The sequence below is a fragment of the Lampetra fluviatilis genome, chromosome 4 (genome assembly GCF_964198595.1).
Source record: "Lampetra fluviatilis chromosome 4, kcLamFluv1.1, whole genome shotgun sequence".
NCBI classification, from domain to species: Eukaryota; Metazoa; Chordata; class Hyperoartia; order Petromyzontiformes; family Petromyzontidae; genus Lampetra; species Lampetra fluviatilis.
The window spans coordinates 2609184-2634288 of NC_136278.1; the positions used below are offsets into that span (position 1 = coordinate 2609184).

At 51.0% G+C, this 25105-nt stretch overlaps 1 protein-coding gene across 13 annotated transcripts in view; it reads right to left on the bottom strand.

The window, feature by feature from the left end:
• Positions 1-543: 543 nt before the first annotated feature.
• Positions 544-25105, bottom strand: part of LOC144931478 (LIM domain-binding protein 2-like) — a 163606-nt gene continuing 139044 nt past the window's right edge. For 2 of the 13 annotated variants that reach the window (XM_078855340.1, XM_078855327.1), the window contains exons 8-11: positions 16785-16908; positions 15896-16066; positions 15167-15315; positions 544-3818 (exon numbers count right to left, since the gene is read on the bottom strand). In XM_078855340.1, coding sequence (XP_078711466.1) covers positions 3585-3818; positions 15167-15315; positions 15896-16066; positions 16785-16908 — 678 coding nt within the window. In that variant the 3' untranslated portion in view covers positions 544-3584. The remainder of the gene's footprint in view (positions 3819-15166; positions 15316-15895; positions 16067-16784; positions 16909-25105) is intronic. The other 11 variants (XM_078855333.1, XM_078855338.1, XM_078855329.1 and 8 more) reach the window with 10 other exon arrangements.

A 25105-nucleotide genomic window follows, 5' to 3' on the forward strand; every position in this document is an offset into this window, starting at 1 on the left:
TTGGTTTGTGCGCCGTCGTCACGCGTCCAAGCACCAGCTAGGCTCTCTCCCGGCTTACACATTCCTGCGGAGGGAGCTGGTAGGAACGTTGGGTTGTTCGGTCAATGGGCAGGGTCAACGGCGGCGTGGTGTATTCCGCAAATACGGCCGACTGCGAGGGCGGGCACAAGCCGGCGTGAGTAGGTTAAACGTTTAAGGGCACAGCGGGGTGACCAGCCCCTCCCCACCCAGCCCCACCCCTCCCCACCCAGCCCCTCCCCAACCTGCCCTCTCCACCCAGCCCCATCCCTCCCATTTTTGGATGCACGACGGACGGACAGAACAATCCCCTGTGGGCTGGTATAACCAGGAGGTTCCTACGAGTATAAAAAATATAAGATCAGGGGTAGTGGCTTGGGGGGGCCGGAGTGAGGAGGAGGAGGAGGCAAAGCCGTGGAGCTGCGTCTAGGGCTCTTCGCGAGTCGGGAGAGAAATCGAGCTGACCAGGGCCGGGCTGGCGGTGCAGGATTTGCGCTGCACACAATGCAACTTTGACACGGCAAGCATCAATAAAACATCTTTATTGGAATGAACAATGACAGAATGGTTTTTTTTTTTACCCACACACTAACCTTCATGTGACAAGTTACTACAGTAGTCTTTACCAAAGTTGTAAAATTCAGCAGGCTTTTTGTTTTCCCCCGATATAAATTGCAGCCGCAGTCTCACTGTGCGCGCTGCAAGGGCTACCAATTAATACGACACTAAAAAGAAAAATCGACCAATCGCAGAAGGCCCCCCCCCCACACCACCACCACCTCTGCATGTACAGGGCAGACGTTGACGAGTTTTAGTGTCGAGTAACCGGCCGTCATCATTGAAGCTGAGAGATGTTGCGGCCAGCTGTTGGCTTCAGACAAGCATTTGGTCAATCCTGAATTTCCCCCACGAACAAAAGAACACGTCATAGATTATACGCCTAAAAATGTTAACACGTAATAAATGGTACAACAGTACTCCTTTGCATGACACAGTAAAGTTTTACGTAAAACTTTTCAGTAAAAAAAAAGTATAAACTTAAGATCCATGACAGTCCTCCAGGCAATGTAAGAGGGTTATATTAAAACATTAAAACGCAGTTGTTGTTTTTTTTACAATTAGTCAAAGATGCAAACTTAATGAATAAACTGTGAGTTAACCCTAACATAAACAACTCCATAAAACTCCCACTGAGCAGACCCAAAGTTTGTATAGAAACGTAACCCAGGCTTACATTTCGCTCAACAGTTCATGAGGCCTTTAAAGAGGTATTATGTGGAGCGAGATAGGTAGATTAATATTGGCATATCCTTACCGTGACGTATGGTACAGTATGCACAAGGGATCTGGTTGTTTAGTTTTTTTTCTTTATTTTTGGACAACATGGAAACTCTCGTCAGTTCAACTAAGCAGTGATGAAGTTAAAGCTACAGGCATTAATCAATGGAATACTCCGATCAAGGAAAGAGTTAATATCACAGGAACATTCAGCCGCGTAACTTACTGTAATTTTTTTTGACATTAACATTTACATGTCAGATTTTATCAAAAAACAGTTTACATTGTTTTGTTCTTAAAGCTTATGAATACGGACATTTAACATCTATCAAAAAAACAAGCGCACAGACTACTGCAAAATACCCAACCGCCACGACTAAATTTTAAAAATCCAAAATAAAATAAAAAATTGAAAATAAAAATAAAATAACAAAACTTGTTATCCATACAATTTTTTTTTACTGACTAACATTAATACAAAGATAATTGGCTTGTGCCTACAGTGGACCTCCGGACTGTGCTGGAAGTCAAATGAGCAATATTTTCGTTATACTTTTTATTTCCTATTTTTTTTCCCTCCCGTTCGTATGCGGCGTTGGTGAGAGACGACACGATTGAGGTCACAGTCTTTGCGATCCAGGCCTTGGCTGGCTCCATAACCCAGAGATAACCTCGCCACGACAAGCAGGCTCAACACCACGGCGCCTCCAGAGGGCATTTTAACCGAGGCTGGCCACGGGCCAGCTCCGGCTGCCGCTCTCGCAGGGAGGGCATCGTCGTGCAAGCAAAGTTTTCCCGCGCGCGGGGGACGAAATCGCAACGAGCTCCTCTCGTCTCATTTCTCACTCTTGCGGACGTACCGCCGCTTCTTGCTGCTGCTGCTTGAACTCGGCGAAGGCTTGCGGAGCCACTGGCACTTTTCACATTTGTTTTCAACTCCTTCAATTTTGCATGTCATCTCGTTTTCGTTTCGTTTCTTTTTTGTAGTACGTCCAGCACGGGAACACCTCCGGGGCACAAAACACGCGGACGACGCGGCGCGTGCACTGCGCCCCCCTCCCCCGAGGACGCACGCGCTCTGTCTGATCAGCACCTGGCGGCAGGGAAAGCGACATCCATCCGTCGCCCCGAGATTCGTGGGCACCGATCATTGCGGAGGTGCGGCCGAACTGGCGCCGCACGCACGGGGGTGCAGCACGGCTGTGATCGAGCCATCGCACCGCGAGACACGGTGCGAGTGTGAAATGTTTGCGTGTCGTCGTTGCACAGCCGGGATTACGCAGTGGCATCGTTTATTTTGTGGGGCGGGGGGGTGAGGCAGATGTTTTATTGTACACTGTTCTCTTCGGGGCAAAAAAATAAAACGGATGTGCTCCGATTTATTTTCTCACATCCGTGAAGATCTCAATTACCGCACAGTGATGTCCTGCAGGTGTCGGCTATATTTACTGTCGTATTTCCCTTCTCCTCTCGGGGACTGCGTGTGAATGCCCAATGCACGATTTACCGATGACAGAAAGATAACAAGGTAATAATTATTGTTAGTACGATTGATTTCATCATCCTCTAGCATTCTGCGACACATCAGGGACCAATTACACTTCTTTAAATATTACAATTTAGCTATTTGTGAGGAAAAAAATTACTTCGTGTGTAATACACGCAGATTTACCAACAGATTGTTGCTGTCAGTGTGCACGTATTTACATATTTATAGCAATGACTGTGTTTGGATCTTGAGTGTTATTGTGTACGTGCTTGAAGGGCACAAAGCCTTCTCACACCAGCATAGTTCTGCCTTTTTGTGCATCCTGTTACAAATCCAATTACGGGATTTTGCGTCGCGAGGATAAACAGTGGTAAGTCCGCAAGCGCGCGCGCATCTGCTGCCGGAGGCACACGCCCTTGCCAACGCGCGCATTGAGTGCGCACGCGCGCGCTCACAACTTCAAAAACAAAAACAACGGCGTGTGACGTGTCTGCGAGTGCGAGCCGGCGTCGGGTTTTTTTTTATCCCACGGCGAGCGCGCGACACCTCGCGCTCGCGCAGGCCAGGACCACCGGCCGCTTCGGCCTGTCGCGTCGGCGGCGTCGGCACGGCTCGTCCGCCGCCCGTGAACGTCTCTCTCCACGGCGGCGGCGATGGCGGCGGCGGCGATGGTGGGACGGGCGGAACGGAGCGGAGCGGCCGGCTGACGTGCGCGGACAGGCGGTCGCCTGCCGATCGAGGTCGGTGAGGTGCGGGTGTGGCGTCGGGCGGCGCGCGGGTAAAAACTAAAAACGAGTCCTCACTGCGACGACTGAGACGTGGGGTTCTCGCTCTTGATCTCGGGCACGGCGGGCGGCTTGCTGTTCCAGGGGCTGTTATTGCCGAGCGCCGGCGAGTGGCCAAAGTCGTCGTCGTCGTCCAAGCCGTTGGCCGCGTCGTACTGCGTGTTCTCGAGCCGCGTGATCAGCCTCTCGTCCTCGTCCCCGAACTCGCCGCCCATCAGGGTGGGCTCCCCTACGACCATCACATCCTTCTCCACGCCGCGCCGGGCCCGCGCCACCGTTTGGGTCCAGGGGCAAGGGGGGTCATAGGTGAAGGGGCGGCGGCGACGGCGGCGACGGCAGCGACGACCACGGCAGGGAGGGAGCATAGACGGGACGGAGGGGAGGGGAGAGAGACAGCACAGCGGCATGCAGCACCTGAATAGCGATGCAATGACGAGGCACTAAGCGTTGCCATCGGAGTGGTGCCTTAACGAAACAAATTAAACGGATTTTTTTTATTCTGCCCAGGGCATTCTTCCTCACGGATTATTTCCCATGTCCCTGTGAGACTGGAGTAGGCACGTGACCAGTAGCCACAGCCATAGCGAGCGGTATACTCGATGCGGTATGCCAGAGTGGCGAGAGATATTTTCCGTGTCGCTGGCCTGATCACACCCCGGCTGAAATGAAGCGCTAATTATACTTATCAAAAAGATATTAGGCGAAAATATCCAAACTCGCATTAAGTGCCTCTGCCGCCAATTTTCCCCAGCCGGTTTGTTGTGCCATAGTTTTGCTTGCAATTGCTCAATTAGCCCTAGCCATTAAAAAAAAACAATTTGGTGGGAGTAAGAGGGTGCACTACACAGCTGTGCCTGTTCATCCGCCACCCGGCCCCAGCACCCCTCTGCTCATTGCAAGGAAGCGCCAGTGGCCTTTTTTCGAGAAGGCCGTTTGGTTTGGCACTCACCACTGTGCACACAACGATCGCATCATCATTATATTTCCAGCAGGGGGCAAACCACGATTGCCTCTCCAGCCATGCATGACCCGCAGACTTTTAGCGCAGTAATGTATGCGGGAACGACTTTTGTACTGTACCGCGCGCATTGATCACGTACGATGCACACCAACGTGTACGCACAGATATTCAAGCACCCAGGCAACCATACCGTACACACACGTGCGATTCACATGCAGCTATTGACAAGCACACCCATGCACAGCCACACACACACACAGCACCTTGGGTCACTCGTAAAAAAATATCAGCAATGGTTAATTTCCCAATGCCACTGCCATTTCTCATGATCCCCCCCCAAATAAAAATAGGGTATCCCAAATAGCGTAGACGTGAACTAATTTCACATAATAGGGTTTAAATGTGTCCATTCATTTCTGACTTTCATGAATTACGTTAATATTCATAAGACAAGATGGCTAAATTACATCATTAAGGATGGCCTTGCCATTAAAATGCATTGTTCAAATCCTGCACAGAGCTGCTTTCAGTCCTTCAGCGCTCGCTCGCTCACACAGAGCATCAGCTGGGAGGCATTACACAGGGCGGGCTGCCTGCGAGCATAAATTAAGGATTTATGGATATTTTTTTTGTGTAAACCGGTGTGACGGTAACGACCCTCTCGCTGGAGAGGATCTGGAGCAGTCCGAGCAGCGGGCACGCTCCCTCCTCCTCCTCCTCATCCCCCCCCCACACACACACCCACGCCTCGGCTCGAGTGGTTGTGTCCATCACCATGGTTCTCGGCCTCTCCACATAAATACGGCAATGAACAGTCACTGAGCTCATTCATTAATAGCGATAACACGTAAATGATGAGTGGCAGATGAAAAATTACGCTCGCCGATGGAGTAACACGCGGAGGGGTCTGGCCTGCGTTCTGTAATTTCCCGTTCTGAGTGCTGCGCCTCCATCTCATCCAACCCCCTCCCACACACACCACCCAAAGCACCATCTCCTCCCCCAACCAAACCCCCTTCATCCTCTGCGAATCCTGACAGTGAACTCGCCCAGCGAACCCCTTCGCCGTGAACGCAATGGATTCTTCCCATCACCTCCCGTATGTGCTGTAGATTTTTTTTGACTCAATAAAATATCTCGCCGCCGCCGTCGTCGTCCTAATAAAATATACAGCATCTACATGTAATAATTTAAAATGCGTATTAATTATCACTGTCCTGGTCCGCTGGTCTGACACTCTGGGGAGCCGTGGCAGCTCACTCAATCCTGACAGTGCCGCCTATGGCCGTGACTCGGCTTTCATTCACATCCCTGCCTCCTCAACGCAGTTCACAGGGGTATTTTTGTTGTTGTTGTTGTCGCTGTCGCTGCTGCTACTGCTGCTCACCACCCTCCTGCTTGCACACACGAGCTGTGGCTGCTGGTGAATTTCAACACAGATTAAGGGCGAGAAAATTGTCCCGGTTTTTGCCAGGGCAGTCCCCCCCCGCCCAGTGGTTTCAGAGAGGCTGTTTTGGTGTCGTCCTCCCCTCCTCCAACACCCCCCTCCCCACCCCTCCTGCCCCCAAAGCTTTTATGAAAATCTTAAGATTTTTGTCCCCGGTTCAACATTCTGGCCTCACGCACCGCATGACTCACGCGGAGGAGAGGGGTCAGCGGTGGGGTGGGGGTGGGGTGGGGGTGGGGTCCAGGGGGAGGGGGCGTGTCCCACTCACCGTGTGGGTGGGGCTCGTGATCGATAGGGGGCGTGGCTTTGTGAAAGTAGGCGGAGCTATGTAAACGTAGGCGGGGCCATGTGAAAGTAGGCGGGGCCATGTGAAAGTAGGCGGGGCAGTGTGAAAGTAGGCGGGGCTATGTGAAAGTAGGCGGGGTTATGTGAAAATATATTCTTAGGTGTTTTCGGTAAAGTCACGTAGGTAAAAAAGTAAAAAAATAAAATTAATAAAAGTAAAATAAAAATAAAATAAAAATCACGACGTTTCGGAGGCAACACAAGCTTCCGTCTTCAGGTGGAACCGTCACAGAACGATAGCTGTATCAAGTAAGCACGATAGCTGTATCAAGTGACTTGATACAGCTATCGTGCTGTGACGGTTCCACCTGAAGACGGAAGCTTGTGTTGCCTCCGAAACGTCGTGATTTTTTTTTATTTTAATTTTACTTTTATTAATTTAAATTTTTTACCTACGTGACTTTACCGAAAAAACCTAAGAATATGAATCCTTGCAGTCACGAAAGCTTCAAATCTATGTGAAAATAGGCGGGGTTATGTGAAAGTAGGCGGGGGATACCACCCTGGTCACGCTTTGAGCCTGCCAGAAAATTCGCTAACCCCCCCCCACCCACCCATTTTGTACTTGTCCAATGTGAGGGTAATTAACTGCTGTCACTGAGCATCTCATAATGCTGGGCACGGGAGAGCGGTGGTTAAGCCAGGTGGGGCTCCGAGAAAACGGCGGTGAGTCGATACGACTGAAATTGCTGGGTTTGAATTTGGGTTTCAACCACCACCGTTCAAAACCCGGCCCTCGAATTTCACGAGTTTTGTGGCCTCAGCTCGGCCATCAATGAGTGAATAAAAAAAACGTAACGGTCATTTAGCTTTTTCATAATTAAGTGAAATTCCAGCTCTTGGGATGGTATTTGTAGGGCATTCAGATGTGTCCCGAGCGTTGTAAAGAGGCGACCCACTCACAAAGGGAATCACATTGATCTCAATCACACAAACTGGGTGTCAATTTTAAGGTAACAATAGTTTGAGAAAATCTAGCTTGTTGATGGAACAACTCAGTGGCATGATAAGGACATGACAATGACTGCAACGAATAATGCATCACCATGTGTAATGTAATCTACAAGAGAATGGTCCCTGAAGGTGATGGCACACAAAACTACTTTTGAAGTTAAATAGATCTCCTTTATCCGCGATAAATTGACACGACGAATTGTTGTTAGTTGTAGTATGCCAATCAAATAAAATCTGTATCTCAGAATCAGAATACAAGCCAGATTTAGCGAAAAATCAAGGTTTAGACGACCGCGGATATGTTTCTGTAGTCCCTAGCGACCGGGCCCGACAGCATTTGGCACACCCAAGTTTAGCGTCGCCCAGCTGCCTGGGATGCGAACTCGTGGTGACCGCGGTTCCAGCGCTCCGAAACGACGTTTCGCCCCCCCCCCCCTTTGTGCCGCCCGGCCACCTCCCCCGAGCAGTGTTCCACCATCGCCATGTGCTCGTGTTGCGTACCGTGTGTTCGACACCGTACGCAACACGAGCACACTACGCGTGTGAAATGAGACACTGCGCCCGGTACGACGACAAACGTGCAGCCAGTTTGATTTCCATCTCCACGCTGGTGCCTTCTCAGTTTCCGCTGTGTATGCCAGTAAAGCCTTTTGACTTAAAATAAACTAATTGAATGTAATATGCATATGAATAACACTGATTTATGTCATCAGTTACAGTCCTAATAAAAACGCATCTTTGTCTCAGCATGTGATCCTGATTTAATTCAATTAACGTCAACTACCTTAATTGCTGTGCATTTTTGAGATTTCTTCGCTGTGGCATATGCTTACGGTATCGCTTATGATTTTAGAGCATTCGCAGCCTTAATAAAAATTATAATTCAACTTAAAACGCAATTATTTTGTGCATATTAAATATGAAAAGTCCTTTTTTGTGATATTTTTTTTAAAATCACAGTCCATCGGTGTCTATGCCACGAGGTGGAATTTCATTGTGTTGTGCGAGCTATTTTGGCTGTTGAGACAAAATTTATCTTCGTTACAATTATTATAACATGGAATAATAGGGGAAGGCGTCCGATTGCCACATCGCGGGATGGCGAGAGGGTGGGCGGTTTGGTTGGTGCGGCATTGGGAGAGGCCTTTCATCCAGCAGTGAAATGAGCATGGCTGATGATGATGCCATCGACGACGACACTTAAAAGGGGATCATTTTGTTTCATGTGCTTACACTGTACACATACAGAGACGTCAAACGTCGCGCTACAGAGCCACAGACACTCTGCTCGCTTGAAGAAAAAAAAAACCAGAGGGGGAGAGAGAGAGAGCGGGGTCAAATTACAGCGTTTGTGGCCCAGCCGCTGTTTGGCTGCCCAATGTGGTTATAGGTTCACGCTGCATTACAGCACTTAATCAGAAAGTGTGTCCAAGCACATTAGCTGTTCCTTTGAATTAGATGTTATCAGATCCCACATTGGCGGCCCACCTCTCCTCCAGCAGCCTCTGCCACTCGAGTGTCTGAGAATTTGTTCCACACCGCCCCCCCCAACGCATCCGCGTCGTCAACGGCCCGCATTCATCAGACTCACCCGGTCTTTATCAAACAATATTCATTCCCCTACTCGCACTCAAAAGACGCCGCTCGTTTGACGGCGCAAGCAATGTGCGTTTGATTACGACACGGGGTATTTTTTTTTATTTCGGGTTTTTTTTTATTATTCATTTTGTTTTAAAATACTCGCGGCATTCGTGTTTTGCGGGCTTTGATCCTGTCATTGAGGCACGCGCTCTCTCTCCACAACAGAAGGGTTCTGCGTGTAAACACGGAGGTCAATTAGTCAAGCACGAGGCGGCGTGGAATCGCTCATTTTTCCGTGATATGTTTATTTGATGTCGTTGTCTCTGGCCGAAAAGTGTTCTTTCATTTAGCACTTGCGGGCGATACAAATGTATCACTCTGCGCCGCAGTCCTCCGGGTTCCAGAAATTCACGAGATCATGACAAGTTGAGCTGCGTTTGATTACCGTGCACGAGTAAATCAAACGACCGTTCCCACCGCTCGCTGTTAATCCGTGGTTGCTGCTGCTGCTGCTTGCGCTAGGAAACACTACGGGAGCGGTGGGAGCGGGTGACACGTGTGATGTGTTTACACTTTTTTATGGTTGCGTTACCCTTCCACGCACGTGTGCGTGTGTGTACGTGGTGTTTTTGGTTTCGCGAGGCACCGCCGTCTGGCGTGGTTACAAATCCCCTCCCAGCCATTACCCCGGCAGCGTCGCAAACTTTCGTGGCTGCATGTTAATTCCCACTAATTACTCCGCGCTAATTCCCTGGCTCCTCGTCATTGAAAAAAAAGGGGGGGCGAGAGAGAGAGAGAGAAGGAGCGGGAGGGAGAGGAGAGGGATGTGGTTGAGGGCATGGTGGAGTGAGTGGGGGGGGATCTCAGTCACGTTAATTACAATTACAAACCGCTTAATGAAGTACGCTGTGATTATTTCAATATTTGTTCGCCTAATTAAGTAATTAGTCTGAGCGTTGCGAGGAGCGCCAGTGCGCTCGACGCCACCTGTTCTAGCATACGCTGTCGGGCGGGTGTCAGCGTTCTTTGCGCAAACCGGGCCCCCCCCTCCCGCTGCCAATCCATCCCCCCCCCCCCCTGCACACGCTACACCCATCACCGCCACCGCGTAACGTACGCGCGCCAGCCCTTCCTGCCTGCAGCCCGCCTCGGGGCACCCCGCCACACACGCACTGCACCTGCTGCCAACCGGCCAACGCACGGCGGCGTGGCCAACGCACGGCGGCGTGGGCACGGCGTGCGGGACGCACGTGGCCACACGGGCACCGCGCGTGGGCACCGCACGTGGACACGTGGGCACCGCACGTGGACACCGCACGTGGACACGTGGACACCACACGTGGACACCACACGTGGACACCACACGTGGACACCGCACGTGGACACCGCACGTGGACACACGGGCACCGCGCGCGTGGACACGTGAACACGTGGGCACCACGTGTGTGGGCTCTGCACGCGTGGGGCATGCAGGCACCACACACGGCCCACACGTGGGCACCGCACACGCGGGCCGCTCGCCGTCGCATAATCAGCGAGCGCGTCAAAAGGGGGTATTAGTGATGACTTTGAATTAACGAGCACGTGAAATTTACAAGTAAAAAAAAGTAAGTCATTAGCAACAAATCAATTTGGACGTTCAGCTAACGGGCATTAACTTCTCCATGCCGCGCTTCAAATGTCTTCTTATATTTTGAATCAAAAATCAAATATGATAATCGCATTCTCGCGTTTGTATTAATCGACGTTGTCCCCCCCACGTCTCTCGTTTGTTGCTGATGCGTGCGAAACAAAAAAAACTGTTCCGTAGGCGTCCGACAACATGAAACTGTGACCTGCTCACTGCTGCACGTTTCCACTACATTTCACACGTCACTCACACAGGTGTAGATGTGTGCGTGCGGGCAGTGTAGCGGTGAGCACGCTACGTACCCTGCGAACAGAGTTTTATTCTCGCTCGCGGCCAACACCGGTGACGATTCTGAATCGCTACTGGGCCCTTCCCGAGGACGAGGCAGCCTCAAATGAGTACCTGGTGCGGTGTGTGCGAGAGCATCGCCACTAAGGAGACAATATACGAAGACGCCAAAAAAAATCATAAAATACACGCCAATGGTTAAAATCAACTACCCGAGATTGTCCCTAGGCAGGATGACAGATTAAGCTCTCCCCGATGCACGAGATAAAAGCGTAGGATTCAAAACATGAGGGCGCGTGCTGCCCAAACTTGTGTCTCCGGATAGAAAAGTTCCCCCCCACCCCCGCCCGCCCACAAAGACTCGAAAGGTTTCCAAGCCATACACGAGGCTTTGGATTCCAGGGCACATTGTACGTGGCCCAAGTAGCAGCCCCGAAGTCGTCTGCTTGTGCTCATGTGATCATAATATTCCCATTCCTGAGCAGATCGCTTCTGCTGATTGGATTTTTATAACGAGTGCAACCCCCCCCCACCCCCCCTTAATGGGGCACGCTCTCCCTGCTGTGTTTGAAAGTCTATCGTCCAGTCTGCCATGACCATGTGTTCTGCGCCTCCCCGTTTTGTTTTGTTTTTGCCGCTGGATATTCACACGGTACCGTCTATGACCAACTCTCCCGGCGTGCGCCAACATCCCATCGGACCACGGAGCTAAGCGCCGTTGAGCCTGGCTGGTGCTGGATGGGCCCACGCGTGTCTGCCGTGGCCACGCATGCTGCGTTGTCACAGGCGGCGCAGGGCTGCATGCTGGTGAGCAGAAGTTCACGCGGAAGTCCATCTTTGCACTGCACTTCTACGATTCCATGCCTACGCTCCCCATCTTCGCCAACCTGCACCGACCAGCGAGGTGAGGTGCGGTCAAAGACAAATGGCATGGGGAGGCCCTCATCCAGCATTGCATTGACAAAAATGGCACTCGCATATTTGTATGTCCTTCCACAGCGAAAAGGGAAACAAGCTTCCAGATTCAAATGAGGCATTGTGGCAGTTCCAGTTACAACAGCACCAGGCTTCACCGTTTCTTTCAGCATTGCTGCATTCACAGACAAGCATCTACCCCCCCCCCCCCGAGCCCTTGTCATACTGCATATCCACCATCCTCAAAGCCGCCACGCTCTCTCCACCCCCAATTCCCCCTCTCCAAAGCGACTCCCACGCTAATGAATGTACAAAATGGATCACTGCATTTGGGTCCCGACGGCGTGCGGAGATCCACACACACACGCAACACTCGAGCAGACGCACGCGCGCACACAGACCAGACAGTGCTCACGCAGCCGCACTAGAGGGCAGCACGAGCCAAACCAGCCCACGCGACCACCAGCAGCAACCACGTGTCATGTGTCAAACACGGAGCGCCCTGGGGCTTCTGAGAAGGGTTCGCTTTCGGGGCTGACCTTGCTATCGTTTGCATGCAAACGCTGACAAAAGCCGGAGACTCTGTCTGCAGCTCGCTTGCCGGCGCCCGCCGCTGTGGTGCGCGAGGGACAACGTGGCGAGTGTGGTGGGGAAGAGCCACTTTTTTATTATTTAGTTTTTTTTATTTTATCAGGAAAGGCCCACTGAGCTGTATAGCTCTTTTTCAGAAGCGACCTGGCTATCACAAATGATAGCGGCAACGAAGTGGCTCATCACGTGGAAATATGTAAAGCAGCCAAATACTCAAAAGGCATGATTCTAAAAGGACCCGGAGAAAAATCCAGGCGGCAGGGTTCAGGATCAAACCCACGAAGTCCTGCATACCAGGCGAGGGCGATAACATCTCGCTACTCGTGTCACCCCCCCCCCCACTGCCAATCAGGGTATTTACCATTCCGTCTCATCCCTCCAGTTATGACCCTGCACGTGTTATGCTTCCGAGGAACGACGCGTTATTCCAAAGGCACGGGGATTTGTATCTTCCGCGGCCACAACAAAAAAAAAGTCCACGGGCTTAAAAGGCTTTGCTTGGGAGGTGGGTCCCGTTGATTATTAATGGGGCACACAGGAAATGTGCGCCTTAATTAAATGCCCTTCCTTGTGAGCTTTAAAATTGGGGGGGTTCTGATGGTGACATTTCCAATCTTATTTATCCAACTAGTTATTCATTTATTTAGATGGCAGGGGGTTGTCTAAGTAATGCTAATAAAGAAATGCTCTCCCCAACATGTTCCCAACAAAAGCAACCGAGTTACAAACCGTTCCCGTGCATTATGGAAACAAAGACAAAGATCCCACATGTAGCCTTAACGGACTGTAGGGGCAAGTGCTGTTAGCCAGGACCTATTAATGAAAGCCGGAACGGCACACGAGGGGGTGGATAGGCAGAACCACTCCCGGCCGCCTTTGTCTCCCCAGTGGTGAGGTTTACTCACCGCACCAGGTACTCATTTGAGGCCTAGTCGACCTAGGGGAGGCCCAGGACCGGTTCAGATAATCGTCACCGGTGTTGGCCATGAGCAGGAATCTAACTTGGGTCTCGAAGATCGTAGCGCAGTGCGATAACCGCTCCCCCACCGCTCCTCACCGACATGCATCTCCCACCAACATTATGGAAACACACGCACGCCGGCACGGTAGGTGGGATCAAGAGCCAACAGGGAAGCCGTCGACGACGATGGAACAGTTTTCTCATGTAAAAAAAGTTAGCGGTAAAGGCGCAGCCCTGCAACTGCACGCCATGGCTGGAGGATGGGCCTCTCTCAGCTGGAGTGCATTTTGTCTTAGTCTTCCACGCCTGACGGACGTCTCTCAAGAGGTAAGGAGTAGCCACACTCTACCCGGAACTTCACATCTACACGTAAACATCATGAAAGGATTCGGCCTCATATCAAGTGAACGTTAAAACCACTGCGACACTTGCATGTATAATGAATCTATTCATCAAGATTCTTCAGCTCGCTGATATGTGCATTGAATCGCGTGTGTAATAATCGGTGTGTTTCAATTCACATGTTATAGGTTACGGAGTTATAAGACCCCTGGAGCCACCAGAAGCCTCTATATTCACAGCAAAGTTAAATGAACAAAGTCTATACTTGAACGCCGAACCGTGACAACTCATCGAATTGCCCAGGCAATGAATCGGAAGACTCCTAATTCATAACTACGAGTATATGCTATATCAGAGTATTATCACCCAGACCCAAATCTTAAACTGATCTACAATTAAAAATATACTTTTTAAATGATCCATGATTACAAGACAATTACCATTACCCAGATCTATTTTCAAAATGACATTAATCTCAAAGGACTCTTAGCCGGTAAAACAACTGACAATTATTTGAATTGCCTGAGCCCAGGTTTTGCTCTGGCTCTAAAACCACAATGCCGCAGGTATTGCGGCGGTGCAGCTTAACCCTGCCACTCGCGTTCCGAGACGTCTGCAAGTTGCAGGGTGGGGGGGGTCCCGCGCTCACCTCGAAATCCCAGAACGTGCAAACGGCTCGGCGTTCATTTTATTTAGAAGCGTTGTAGCGCCGTTGTTTTTAAAGCTATTGTACTCGCCGCAGGGAACCGTAGTGACACGACCTCACTCTAAGATAGCTGGCGCCAAACTGTTCCACACACCCTCCTGCATGGCCTTGTGGGAGCCTCGATACCGATAAAGTTATTTTGCTTTAGAGTTTCCATCCAGTTTCCTTTTTCATGACGTACACGTATGTCATCGGAACGGGAACGGGTTAATATGATTACGGAGCGAGCTCAGGTGGATAGGGAGCAAAGCGTTGCCTCTGCAGTAACCTCAGGTGAGGGAGTGAGAGAGCATGGCTACCAAGATTTAAAGGGCGGAAGGCATATGCATTAATTTATTCATTAACAGACGCAATGTATTGCTCGGTTGCAATAAGGCTATGTCCGTGGGTCTGTATAAGGCAGTGCAGCAAGCGAGTCGGTGATTTATCCGTGCAGATTTTTGAACGTTAACCCCCATCGCAACTTGTGGGTTTTCTCTGTGCTCACTGGTTTTCCTCTTGCATGCCAAGATTCTCAAAAAAGGAATTCAGCGGACATTCTGAGGACTGGAGAAGACTCGCCTTGGCAACTGGCAAGATTTTTTGTTCACGATGATCATTAGTTATACATTAAGGGTTCTAATGCTACGAAATGTTCCGGTTAGCCAACAGATGCGGCAGCACTTTCCACTCCGTCATTCACTCGCGTATATTTATTCACTCTCTCACCAATGAAAGTCACTCGCTCACTTATTCGCTCACCGATTTGCTTGTCCACCCATTCACTTATTTCACACACTCAACTCACCCCACACACTCGGTCACATACTCGCTCGCTCACTCGCCCGTCTGTTTTGTACGTGTGGCGGAAAAGGAATAGAAAAATCGATGCTTACAGGTACCTGACTGGCCAAACTGAAGTTGCTCCCCGCCGGGCTCTTCTTCTTGTTGGTGCCGTTGTTGGGCCCCACGCTCGAGTTGGAGGTGCTGCTGGCCGAATTATTTCGCTTGCGCCGCTTCTTCGTCTGCGGGCGAGTTGGCTCTGCTGCGCACAAGGCACGCACGCGCCACACGGCGGTGGGGGTGGGGGGGCGGTGGGGGGTGGGGGGGGCGAGCGCGTTATGAGTGACGACGCAGACGTACGGCGCGAACAGTGAATCCACTTCTCCTCACTCAAGATTCATTGCACACTGTCGCATGCCACTGTAAACATCATTTGCATCATCAATGTTATTATTGGTTAGGCATGTAACGATGCATCGATTTGCTGGGCAAAATCGAGTCTTTGTGCTCACGACGCGCGCGTCAAATTGTGGCGCGTGGGACAATTGAACGTTCAGGATTTGCTCGGATTGTAAGCGGATGATTTGTTAATGTTACATCGAGGGCTAATGGAGCGATCAAAACTGTACCAAAGAGGGAAAAAAAAACAAAAAAGAGACAAAAAATAATAGACTGTCGAATAGAATCACGACCCCCAAATCGTGACATCTCTGGGAAAGAGGGGGAAAGGTGGGGGGGGGGGGGTTGTAGACCATTACATGCCTAAGCATCGTTACGTTTCAATCTGAAATTGCATGTCATTCTTTTGCTTTCGTCTTTATTTACAAATTTGGCAGCTGTACCGAATGGATCCCGCGAAGATCGGCCACCATTGGATTTTTGAGAATCAGCCCCGAGGGCTGTGGGCCCAGAGGGAGGCCGAGGTGCCGATGGACAGAGCTTGCGGAAAGGGACCGGGAAGCTTGAGGCATCAGCCTGGGCGAACAGCGCGTCACGGCCCAGGACCGCGAGGCCTGGTGGCGGCAGGTGGTCATCAAGAGCCGCGTGAGGCCCACGTGGTCTCAGGATGGATGGGTCGACGGTGAAGATGGATGGAAACAAACGCGTTTGGTTTCGCCGGCGGAGCAAGGTGTACGGTATCGCGCGTGCGTGTATGTGTGTGTGTGCATGTGTGTGCGTGCGTGCCGATGGCGAGCGACGGAACGTTGCAGGTCAAAACGCGAAACGATTCGTTGGCAATATTCGCGCGTTCCAAAACGAGAAAATAAAGCAAGGCAGCTAGAGCATAATAAGGGTTGCGTCGGTTTTAATAACAAACAAACAAAAAACTCTCCCGCGCGCACGCACGCACGCACACACAGGCATGCACAGCGGTGTGTGTGCAAACGTAACTCGAATGAGAGAAGGCAAAATGGAAATGTACCGTTCGTGTTGACGTACTTGCATCGAAAATTACGACCGGCGTGATTGCTCGGCACAAGACGCGCACACTCCGGGTCACGCTCGCAAACTGGGCTCCGTCGTTAGGACGCGGAGAAGGCCGGCAGCACAGGGGGGTGGGCGAGGTTGGGGAAATGAGGGCAGTAGGTCGGGTGTGGGGTGGCCGTGTGGTGGGCGAGATGGAAGGGTCGAGGAAAGGGGAGGGAACGTTTGAGGGTGGAGGAGGGAGGAGGGGGGGGGGACGGAGTGGCCCGCGTGACGGGGTCAAGGCGGGACGTGCGAGCGCTGTACCTGGAGGGGCGACCATGCGTTGCCACTTCTGAAAGAGGCAGGTTTTGAGGCAGTCGCGTGGGCTGATGTTGTAGGTCTTGTGCCGGGACATGAGCTCTTGCATGGGCTCCAGGATGACACAAAGCTGGTCGAGGATCACACACACAAACACACACAAAAAAAACACGGCGCGTTGTGGAGTTGAACAAGCAAGCAGAGTGGCACCTGGCCATTGAGCGATCCCTTGCTCCATAAATGAAGTGCTTCAGTTTAGGGAGCATGCGCGCCTTACAAGTTACAAATGGGGAATATGTACATTCTTGAAATTTTAAACAGAGGAAACGTATTAACCCGTGCTTATGCAAATGTCGGCATTCAATGCCATCGGATCACTGGGCGCTCAGTGACAGCGGGGGCGCGCGCACACACACACACACGTAGAGCTGAAATCACACGTGAAAGAGCCACGTGAAGAGAAGAGAATGGTTTACGTACAATGCTCTGAGTGGAAGCACACTATTTAACTCCCAACCCTGACCCTTTATTTGTACTTGTATGGATACGCTATCAAGCGGAATACCTACACCCCTCCAACCCCACACGTGCAATAAAACATAACCACGCGAAGTGAGATTCCATCGCTTGGTAAAAAAAAAAGGACGCGCTGGAGGGGTAGATTCACGTACGCCGGGCAACGTCGCACACGTGCGCCGCGCGGGCAAACACGGAGAAGAGAAAAAACCAGGCGCACACACACACACGTGTTCCGAACAAAGACGCGAGAACACAAACACGCGCAGGCAGTAGAACAAGGCCGACACAAAAGCCAAATCAGCGGCGCAATTTGCCGGTGAGACTGCAAGAGCCCAACAGTGGCGCCCGGCCAAATGGTGTTAGCCTTTGTGTACTGACATCAACGTGGGCACGTGCGTGAAAGGGATTGAGAGCGCTAGGGAAGGGGAGAGAGGGGTTGAGGGGGGGGGAAAGAGGTGGCAGCCGCAGTGCATGAGGCTTTAATTGAATTAATGGATGCAACGGGTGAAACGATTTCAATTAAAGCGGACAGGCTAACAAACGCGATGATTTACAAGCCCTGGCCCTCACAGAAGCAACAACGTGAATGGGCAGAATAGGCCGACCGCAGAACAGGCCGCTAATTTTTGTAATTCGGCCTGTTGCGTTAACCCCCGCCGCCCCTCACGCACCATCCCAATGCCCCCCCACCAACATTTTACGCGCTGAGCTGTAGAAATTCAACAGACATTCTGCCACCGTGGCAAATGGATTCGAAAGCTGACCAATTAGGACAGGCAAATTAAAGTTGAATTTTGCTCCATTAGTGTAAAAAAAAAACACTTTAATTCAAAAGCCGCTTATCTTGTGCAGTACATTCTGTATTCTGTTTATGTTGCCTGCACTGGCTAAGGTACTTACATTTATCACGCAAAATGTGTGAAAAAGAACGTTAATAATCACAATTGGATTTGATTGGCTCTCATTGTCGAGGCATAAGCAAAACTGCACTTTCTGTCATGGCGCAGTTTTATTTTTGGTGTCACGGCAAACATCTGCGGCGGCGCTGTCGCGCGCACGGCGATGCGTTGCCTTTTTTTATTCCCCCCCAACGTTTAAACAAAAACCTGGGGTAGAATTCGCCAACGGAATATTTAGCCCCCCACCTATGGTCCCACTGTTCACGCCACGTCGAAATTAATCAACGCGGAGTACCGGCGGCTTCCCCCCCACCCCCCCCACCACCACCACGCAGATTACCGCTGTGTAGCCTAACGACCCTTGGCGGGCGTAACTTTGGTGAGCGGCCCGCGACTTTGCAAGACCGAGCCCGGGATCGCATTCGATGTTAATGGGGCACGGCGATCAATCTGCGCGCAGATCAGTTATGACACTCAATGGACACACCGCTTGACAATTTGTATTCAAATTTTTCCATAAGTGACTGTGCCCTTTGGTACTGCGAGGGTTAGCCCCCATGCCCTTCGCACAATTTGCATTCAAATGAAGCAGAGAGCAGGGGGAGAGGACACCCCGGCGCTTCGTGCCACGCACGCGCGGTGGACAAATAAGCCACAATTGGGGCCACGGAGCACATTTGAAGGTTCATTACACACAACTTGCATTTCACTCATAATTCATCTACATTCGCTGTTTATTATATTTGTATACGTGCAAATGCACGTATAATTAAGACGTACAAGAGAACGCTCGGGGGAAGTGGGTGGCCTGGTGGTCAGGGCTCGCCACGAGAGAGTGCGAGCGTGCTTGGGGGTTTAACACCCAGCCCCAATGTCCTGTGGAGTCCTCAGAGTGCCCCATCTCAAGCAGTACACGTGCATAAGGGGGGTGGGGGTGAGGGATGGGTGGGGATACCGTTCATTTGTACACAAGGAGAAGTTCAATGACAAATGTAGAGCACCATGAAGTTATAATTGACAAGCCTTTTGTCAATACACTGCTACTTACGGTGCGAAAGAGAGTCAACATACATTCAGGTGCCCCAAGCAGTGTCAATCATGGGGGTTGTTTGAGCATATTTCACCATGCTGGTTAGTGCATATTAGTGAAAGGGAGGAGGAGGAAGAGGGGAAATCCAGCATTGGTTGAGATATCACCAACCGCTGATTTTAGACAGGGATTGAATTCAGGTCGCTGGGTTCATGGCACATTGCGTGAACCACTGTGCCACTACCCCCCCCCCCGCTCCCGCTGGGCCCTCAGAGAATTACACACAACTATCAAATTATTGTGAGCTCCCACCAGGGCTGGCTGCCTGCCCCCCCCCCCCAACTCAGAGCCTGAGAAGACGTTCATGGACCAAACGGCCGAATGGTGACACCAAACTTGGCTTCTGGATGACGGCATAAGGCACGTACAGTACACGTATAATTCATCTCCTCGGCGATGCTGTGAATTGTAATAAATCAGGGTCGCGTTTGTGCATTTGTATCGCGCGTCTCGAGGTCAGACTTGTCCGTCTTGTGCGTTTGGTTTGGTCCGCCTCGTTTATTCGATAAGCCTGCAGACACCTTAGCACATCATTTGCATCGGCAAACAACGATCGATTCTCAGAGACAAAAATCGATACATGGATCATAAGTACTAGAATGAACACATTGTTACGATGCCTAATAGCGAAACAATTATAATGGGAGAATAAAAAAAGTTCACCGGTTTACATACGTTCAACAAATTCCATCCTTAATTTCTCCAGGATGCACGGACATTACAACTTGTACGACACGTTACCCTGTGGATGCTTATTTGAAGCGACGCTTTGCCCTGCTTCTCGCCGGAATCATCATCATCAACCTGTGGTCACTGTACATTGCAGGCCTGTCTTTTGCAAGTCCTCATTATTCTATTTACCGTGGCCATTTGAAAGCCACCTTCTCATATCACTGTCACTCTGCCTCCAACAACACCCCATATCTCTGGAGCGGATTTTCCTGCAAATATCGTTTGCGGTAGTTTCATGAAACACTATTGGAGCGGACACATCGGCCCGGGAACACGCAACGGTGCAGAGGCACAAATCCCCACAAGAGTCCGCTAATAACTTGATCTTTTTACTTTAATTCCAGACTCGCGTGCTAGAATCCGGAGACGGCTCAGAGCTGACAACAGCTGCTAACATTCCTTTCGAACAGCGGGATTTCTGTACAATCCTGCAGCACAATGAATCACTTACGCAGCCCCGAAGCGATGCCAAAAACGTGAATTAAAATGCGACTTCAGTAATGTCACTGAACATACAGTGCATCGGTATGCATCCTTGAATACTACGAGTAAGGTTGCGCGGGGGTGGGGGGGGTAGCGGGAGGAGAAGGAGGAGGAGAAGGCCGCCCGATGGATTGTTGCTGATGAACCTTCAGCACGAATGTTTTAGCTGCACAACTCCACCGCGGCCATTTTGGTCCTATTTTGGGAACACACGCCTGAGGAGCCCTATGAATGGGAGTGTGTGCGCGTGTGTGTGTGCGTGTGCGCGTGTGTGCGTGCATGTACGCGAGTGTGTGTGTGTGTGCGTGCAGGTAATACGCTTGGGGCGGTTGGAAAATGTCTGAAAAAATACAGTGCATGAGCAGGTTTGAGTTTGTGCTTGTGTGTGCGCGTGTGTGCGTGTGTGTCGTGGCTTTTTGGGGAGGAAGTCTGCGGCAGGAGGCACATTTCTCCTGACATCCATTTCCTGCATTCACCTCTGGCCGTTAATAAATGTGGAATGTATTATTAGAACTATCGCAAAAATCATATTCATTGTTCATCACAATGTATGTTGTTTTTTCTTTTGACCTATTCCTCCTCCCCACCTCCCCGATTATATTACATTTTTTTGGCTATCAGCATTATATCATGAGACAAGACAATTTTCATTTGGAACTTTTCAGACAAAGGTGCAAACATCCTGGGGGTCAGAAAAAGGCCCTGGAAGTCCGAGTCACAGAACTACTTCAGATGTCACTTGAGCAGGCCCTCTTAATCCACACAAGAAAAATCTTTTGCATATGCATTGCAAAGATCGTTCATTGCAACTCAATCAAACTGAATATTTTAGGTCTGTTTGCCGGTCATTGGGGTTCATGGGCTGAGACCGTCAAATTCACCACACTTGAGAACCCGTTGCAGAAATGGATGGCTGCCAACATTTGAATCTCGGACCTCAGTGGCGATTGCGCTATGCTCTGACCCCTTTGCCACCCGGCCACCTTAACAATGTAAGAAAATCTTTAAGGGTTTAATTTTTTGCAAATAAGTATTTATTCTTCTCCATTTCCATCCGAGCCCACCACACCCCTCTCTGGCTGCCTGCCCGTCTTCCTGTTCAGGCTTTCTCCCACACCATCTCCACTCTCGCCCTATCCTCTTAAGGGGCCCACAATGCTAATGGAAAGCAAAGCCATAAACCTTGTACAGAAGCGAAGACGAGAGCAAAGTGGTCTGGTGGGGTTTGGTGCAGTGGTCAAAAAAAAAATTATGCGGCTCTGAAACAATCTCACTACAACCCTCACATTAATGTTTGAACACAAGCTCCGGCTCTTGCCTATTAGCACACTTCCACTTCCCCTTCGGCCCCCCTCCAGGCCAAAGCCTGCTTCAGTCCAGGCTGTGGCATCCTTGCGAACAGAAGCCTCCTCTCGCTCTACTTCCGTGAGGCAAACGCTCACACACCAGCACGCGTGTACGCACACGCGTACGGGCGCACACACGCAGACATGCAGAAATATTCACGTTCACGGACACACACACATGCACGAACATGATAATGTTCCAACCTGTGAGGTAAAAAAAACTGGAACACATCATGACAGTAAGCATATCTCCCAAAAGAGGAATCTGGGAGAACTAAAGAAACATTAATTGTCTGGGGTGTTGGATTATTACACAACTAACAAAAGCCAGGACCTTCAATGGCCTGGGAAGACATGCAGATCTTCCAGGACAACTACATGAACAATAGGACGATCCTGGGACAACCATGACGAGTTGCAAACCATACGTACGCGTGTGCGCAAGGGAGATGAGCGAAAGCGCAATCAAACGGTGAGAACAATGCGCTACGAACCCAGTGACCCGAGTCCAATCACCAAATAAGACACGGATACCCGAACTCATCCTGGGCTTCCCCAAAGTTGACTCCGACACAATTGGAGAAACAAAGGTGGCCGAGCATGGTGCAAGCTATAACAACTCCTGCTGTGTTGGCCTCATTAGATGCTCGAACAACTCTTGCCCCCAACATTCTGCTAAGCTGGAGGGATCTTTGTCTGAACACAACAAGTAAGAGAATGTGAATGTGTTTCACGCACGTACGTGCGCACACATCGGCACAACGACAAAGATCCCTCTTCAAGAGCCTAGACGGACTGTTGTGAAGAGTTTTGTTCGCGAGCGCCTGATACGAGGTCCAACACGGCCCACGAGGGGGGGGGGGGCTGGGAGGAGAGAATCACGCCCCGGCCTGGAACACATTTTTAAGGCTGAGTTACCTAGGAGCGGCACAGGACCAGTTAAAATATTTGTCACTGTTACTGATAGTGAGCGGGAATCGAACTCGGGTCGCTGAGCTAACCACCACCACGCGACCGCTCAGAGCTCGCGCACGCACGCACGCACGCACTGTGTGTACTCACGCACGCACGCACTGTGTGTACTCACGCACGCACGCACTGTGTGTACTCACGCACGCATGCACTGTGTGTACTCACGCACGCACGCACTGTGTGTACTCACGCACGCACGCACTGTGTGTACTCACGCACGCACGCACTGTGTGTACTCACACACGCACTGTGTGTACTCACGCACACACGCACTGTGTGTACTCACGCACACACACACTGTGTGTACTCACGCACACACGCACTGTGTGTACTCACGCACGCACACACTGTGTGTACTCACACACGCACTGTGTGTACGCACGCACGCACGCGTGTGTACTCACACACGCACTGTGTGTACTCACGCACACACGCACTGTGTGTACTCACGCACGCACTGTGTGTACGCACGCACTGTGTGTACTCACACACGCACTGTGTGTACTCACGCACGCACGTGTACTCACGCACACACGCACTGTGTGTACTCACGCACACACGCACTGTGTGTACTCACGCACGCACTGTGTGTACTCACGCACGCACGCACGCGTACTCACGCACACACGCACTGTGTGTACTCACGCACACACGCACTGTGTGTACTCACGCACGCACGCACGCACTGTGTGTACTCACGCACGCACGTGTACTCACGCACACACGCACTGTGTGTACTCACGCACACACGCACGTGTACTCACGCACACACGCACTGTGTGTACTCACGCACACACGCACGTGTACTCACGCACACACGCACTGTGTGTACTCACGCACACACGCACTGTGTGTACTCACGCACGCACGCGTACTCACGCACGCACGCACTGTGTGTACTCACGCACGCACTGTGTGTACTCACGCACGCACGCACTGTGTGTACTCACGCACACACGCACGTGTACTCACGCACACACGCACTGTGTGTACTCACGCACACACGCGTACTCACGCACACACGCACTGTGTGTACTCACGCACACACGCACTGTGTGTACTCACGCACACACGCACTGTGTGTACTCACGCACGCACGCGTACTCACGCACACACGCACTGTGTGTACTCACGCACGCACGCACTGTGTGTACTCACGCACGCACGCACTGTGTGTACTCACGCACGCACGCACTGTGTGTACTCACGCACGCACGCACTGTGTGTACTCACGCACACACGCACTGTGTGTACTCACGCACGCACGCACTGTGTGTACTCACGCACGCACTGTGTGTACTCACGCACGCACGCACTGTGTGTACTCACGCACGCACGCACTGTGTGTACTCACGCACGCACGCACTGTGTGTACTCACGCACACACGCACTGTGTGTACTCACGCACACACGCCAACATTCGCTCTGGCCGCATGAAAATGCGCTCGGCCTCTTCTGTTAACGCTCAGGCACAATTACGATGCAAGTCGCGACGCGTAAGCCTGCAGCTCTGGAGAGGGAGGGGGGGGGAAGTTAGAGGTTACGGCGGCAGGGGGAAAAAAGAAAGAGACGGAGCCAGTCTATAACATCAAAATGCACAACTTTTTTTCTGAATGTTTCGCAATGTTTTTTGCATGAAGCGCCTCAAGAATTGTTTTTTTCAAAGCGCACTCGCCCACTGCGCACGCGAGCACGTCGAGGGCAAAGACTGGCACTTGCAAAGCTGTAGCCGACCGTGGAAAATTCTCTCTCGCGTTGGACAGTGCCCCACCTACGACAAATCGCGTTTGCTTGCGTTCACAAGACAGCTCCGGGTCTTCGGAAGACGCGCGGGGCTTCGTGTTATTAAAATAAGCCGCTAAAAACCAAAACTAATTGAGGGAACCGCGACTCCGAAACGTGCTGCTGAAGGCGAGCAAGCGCGACGCGATGCAGACGCGGGACAGGAACGCGACGGTTGCATCAGAGTAATTGGAGACCGCATACTGACGACGCTTCACAAATGTACCGGACACTGCGCTGAGAAAGAGAATTACTCAAGTGGCCTCGCACTTAACGCACGTCGGCGGAAACCGTGGAAGATGTGAGGAGCGTTTGGGGAAAAAAAAAACACACGCACATACATAGTGTAAACAGACGCATGCCTTTAGATACAACGCGCAGCAGCGAGTGACTGTAACGTGCCGTGTGTGCGATTAAATGATAAACAATTATGCCACTGCATAGCGGCACGAGCATAAAAAAAAACTCAACTTTGAGGTGATATTTTTTTTTATCTAAAAAAAT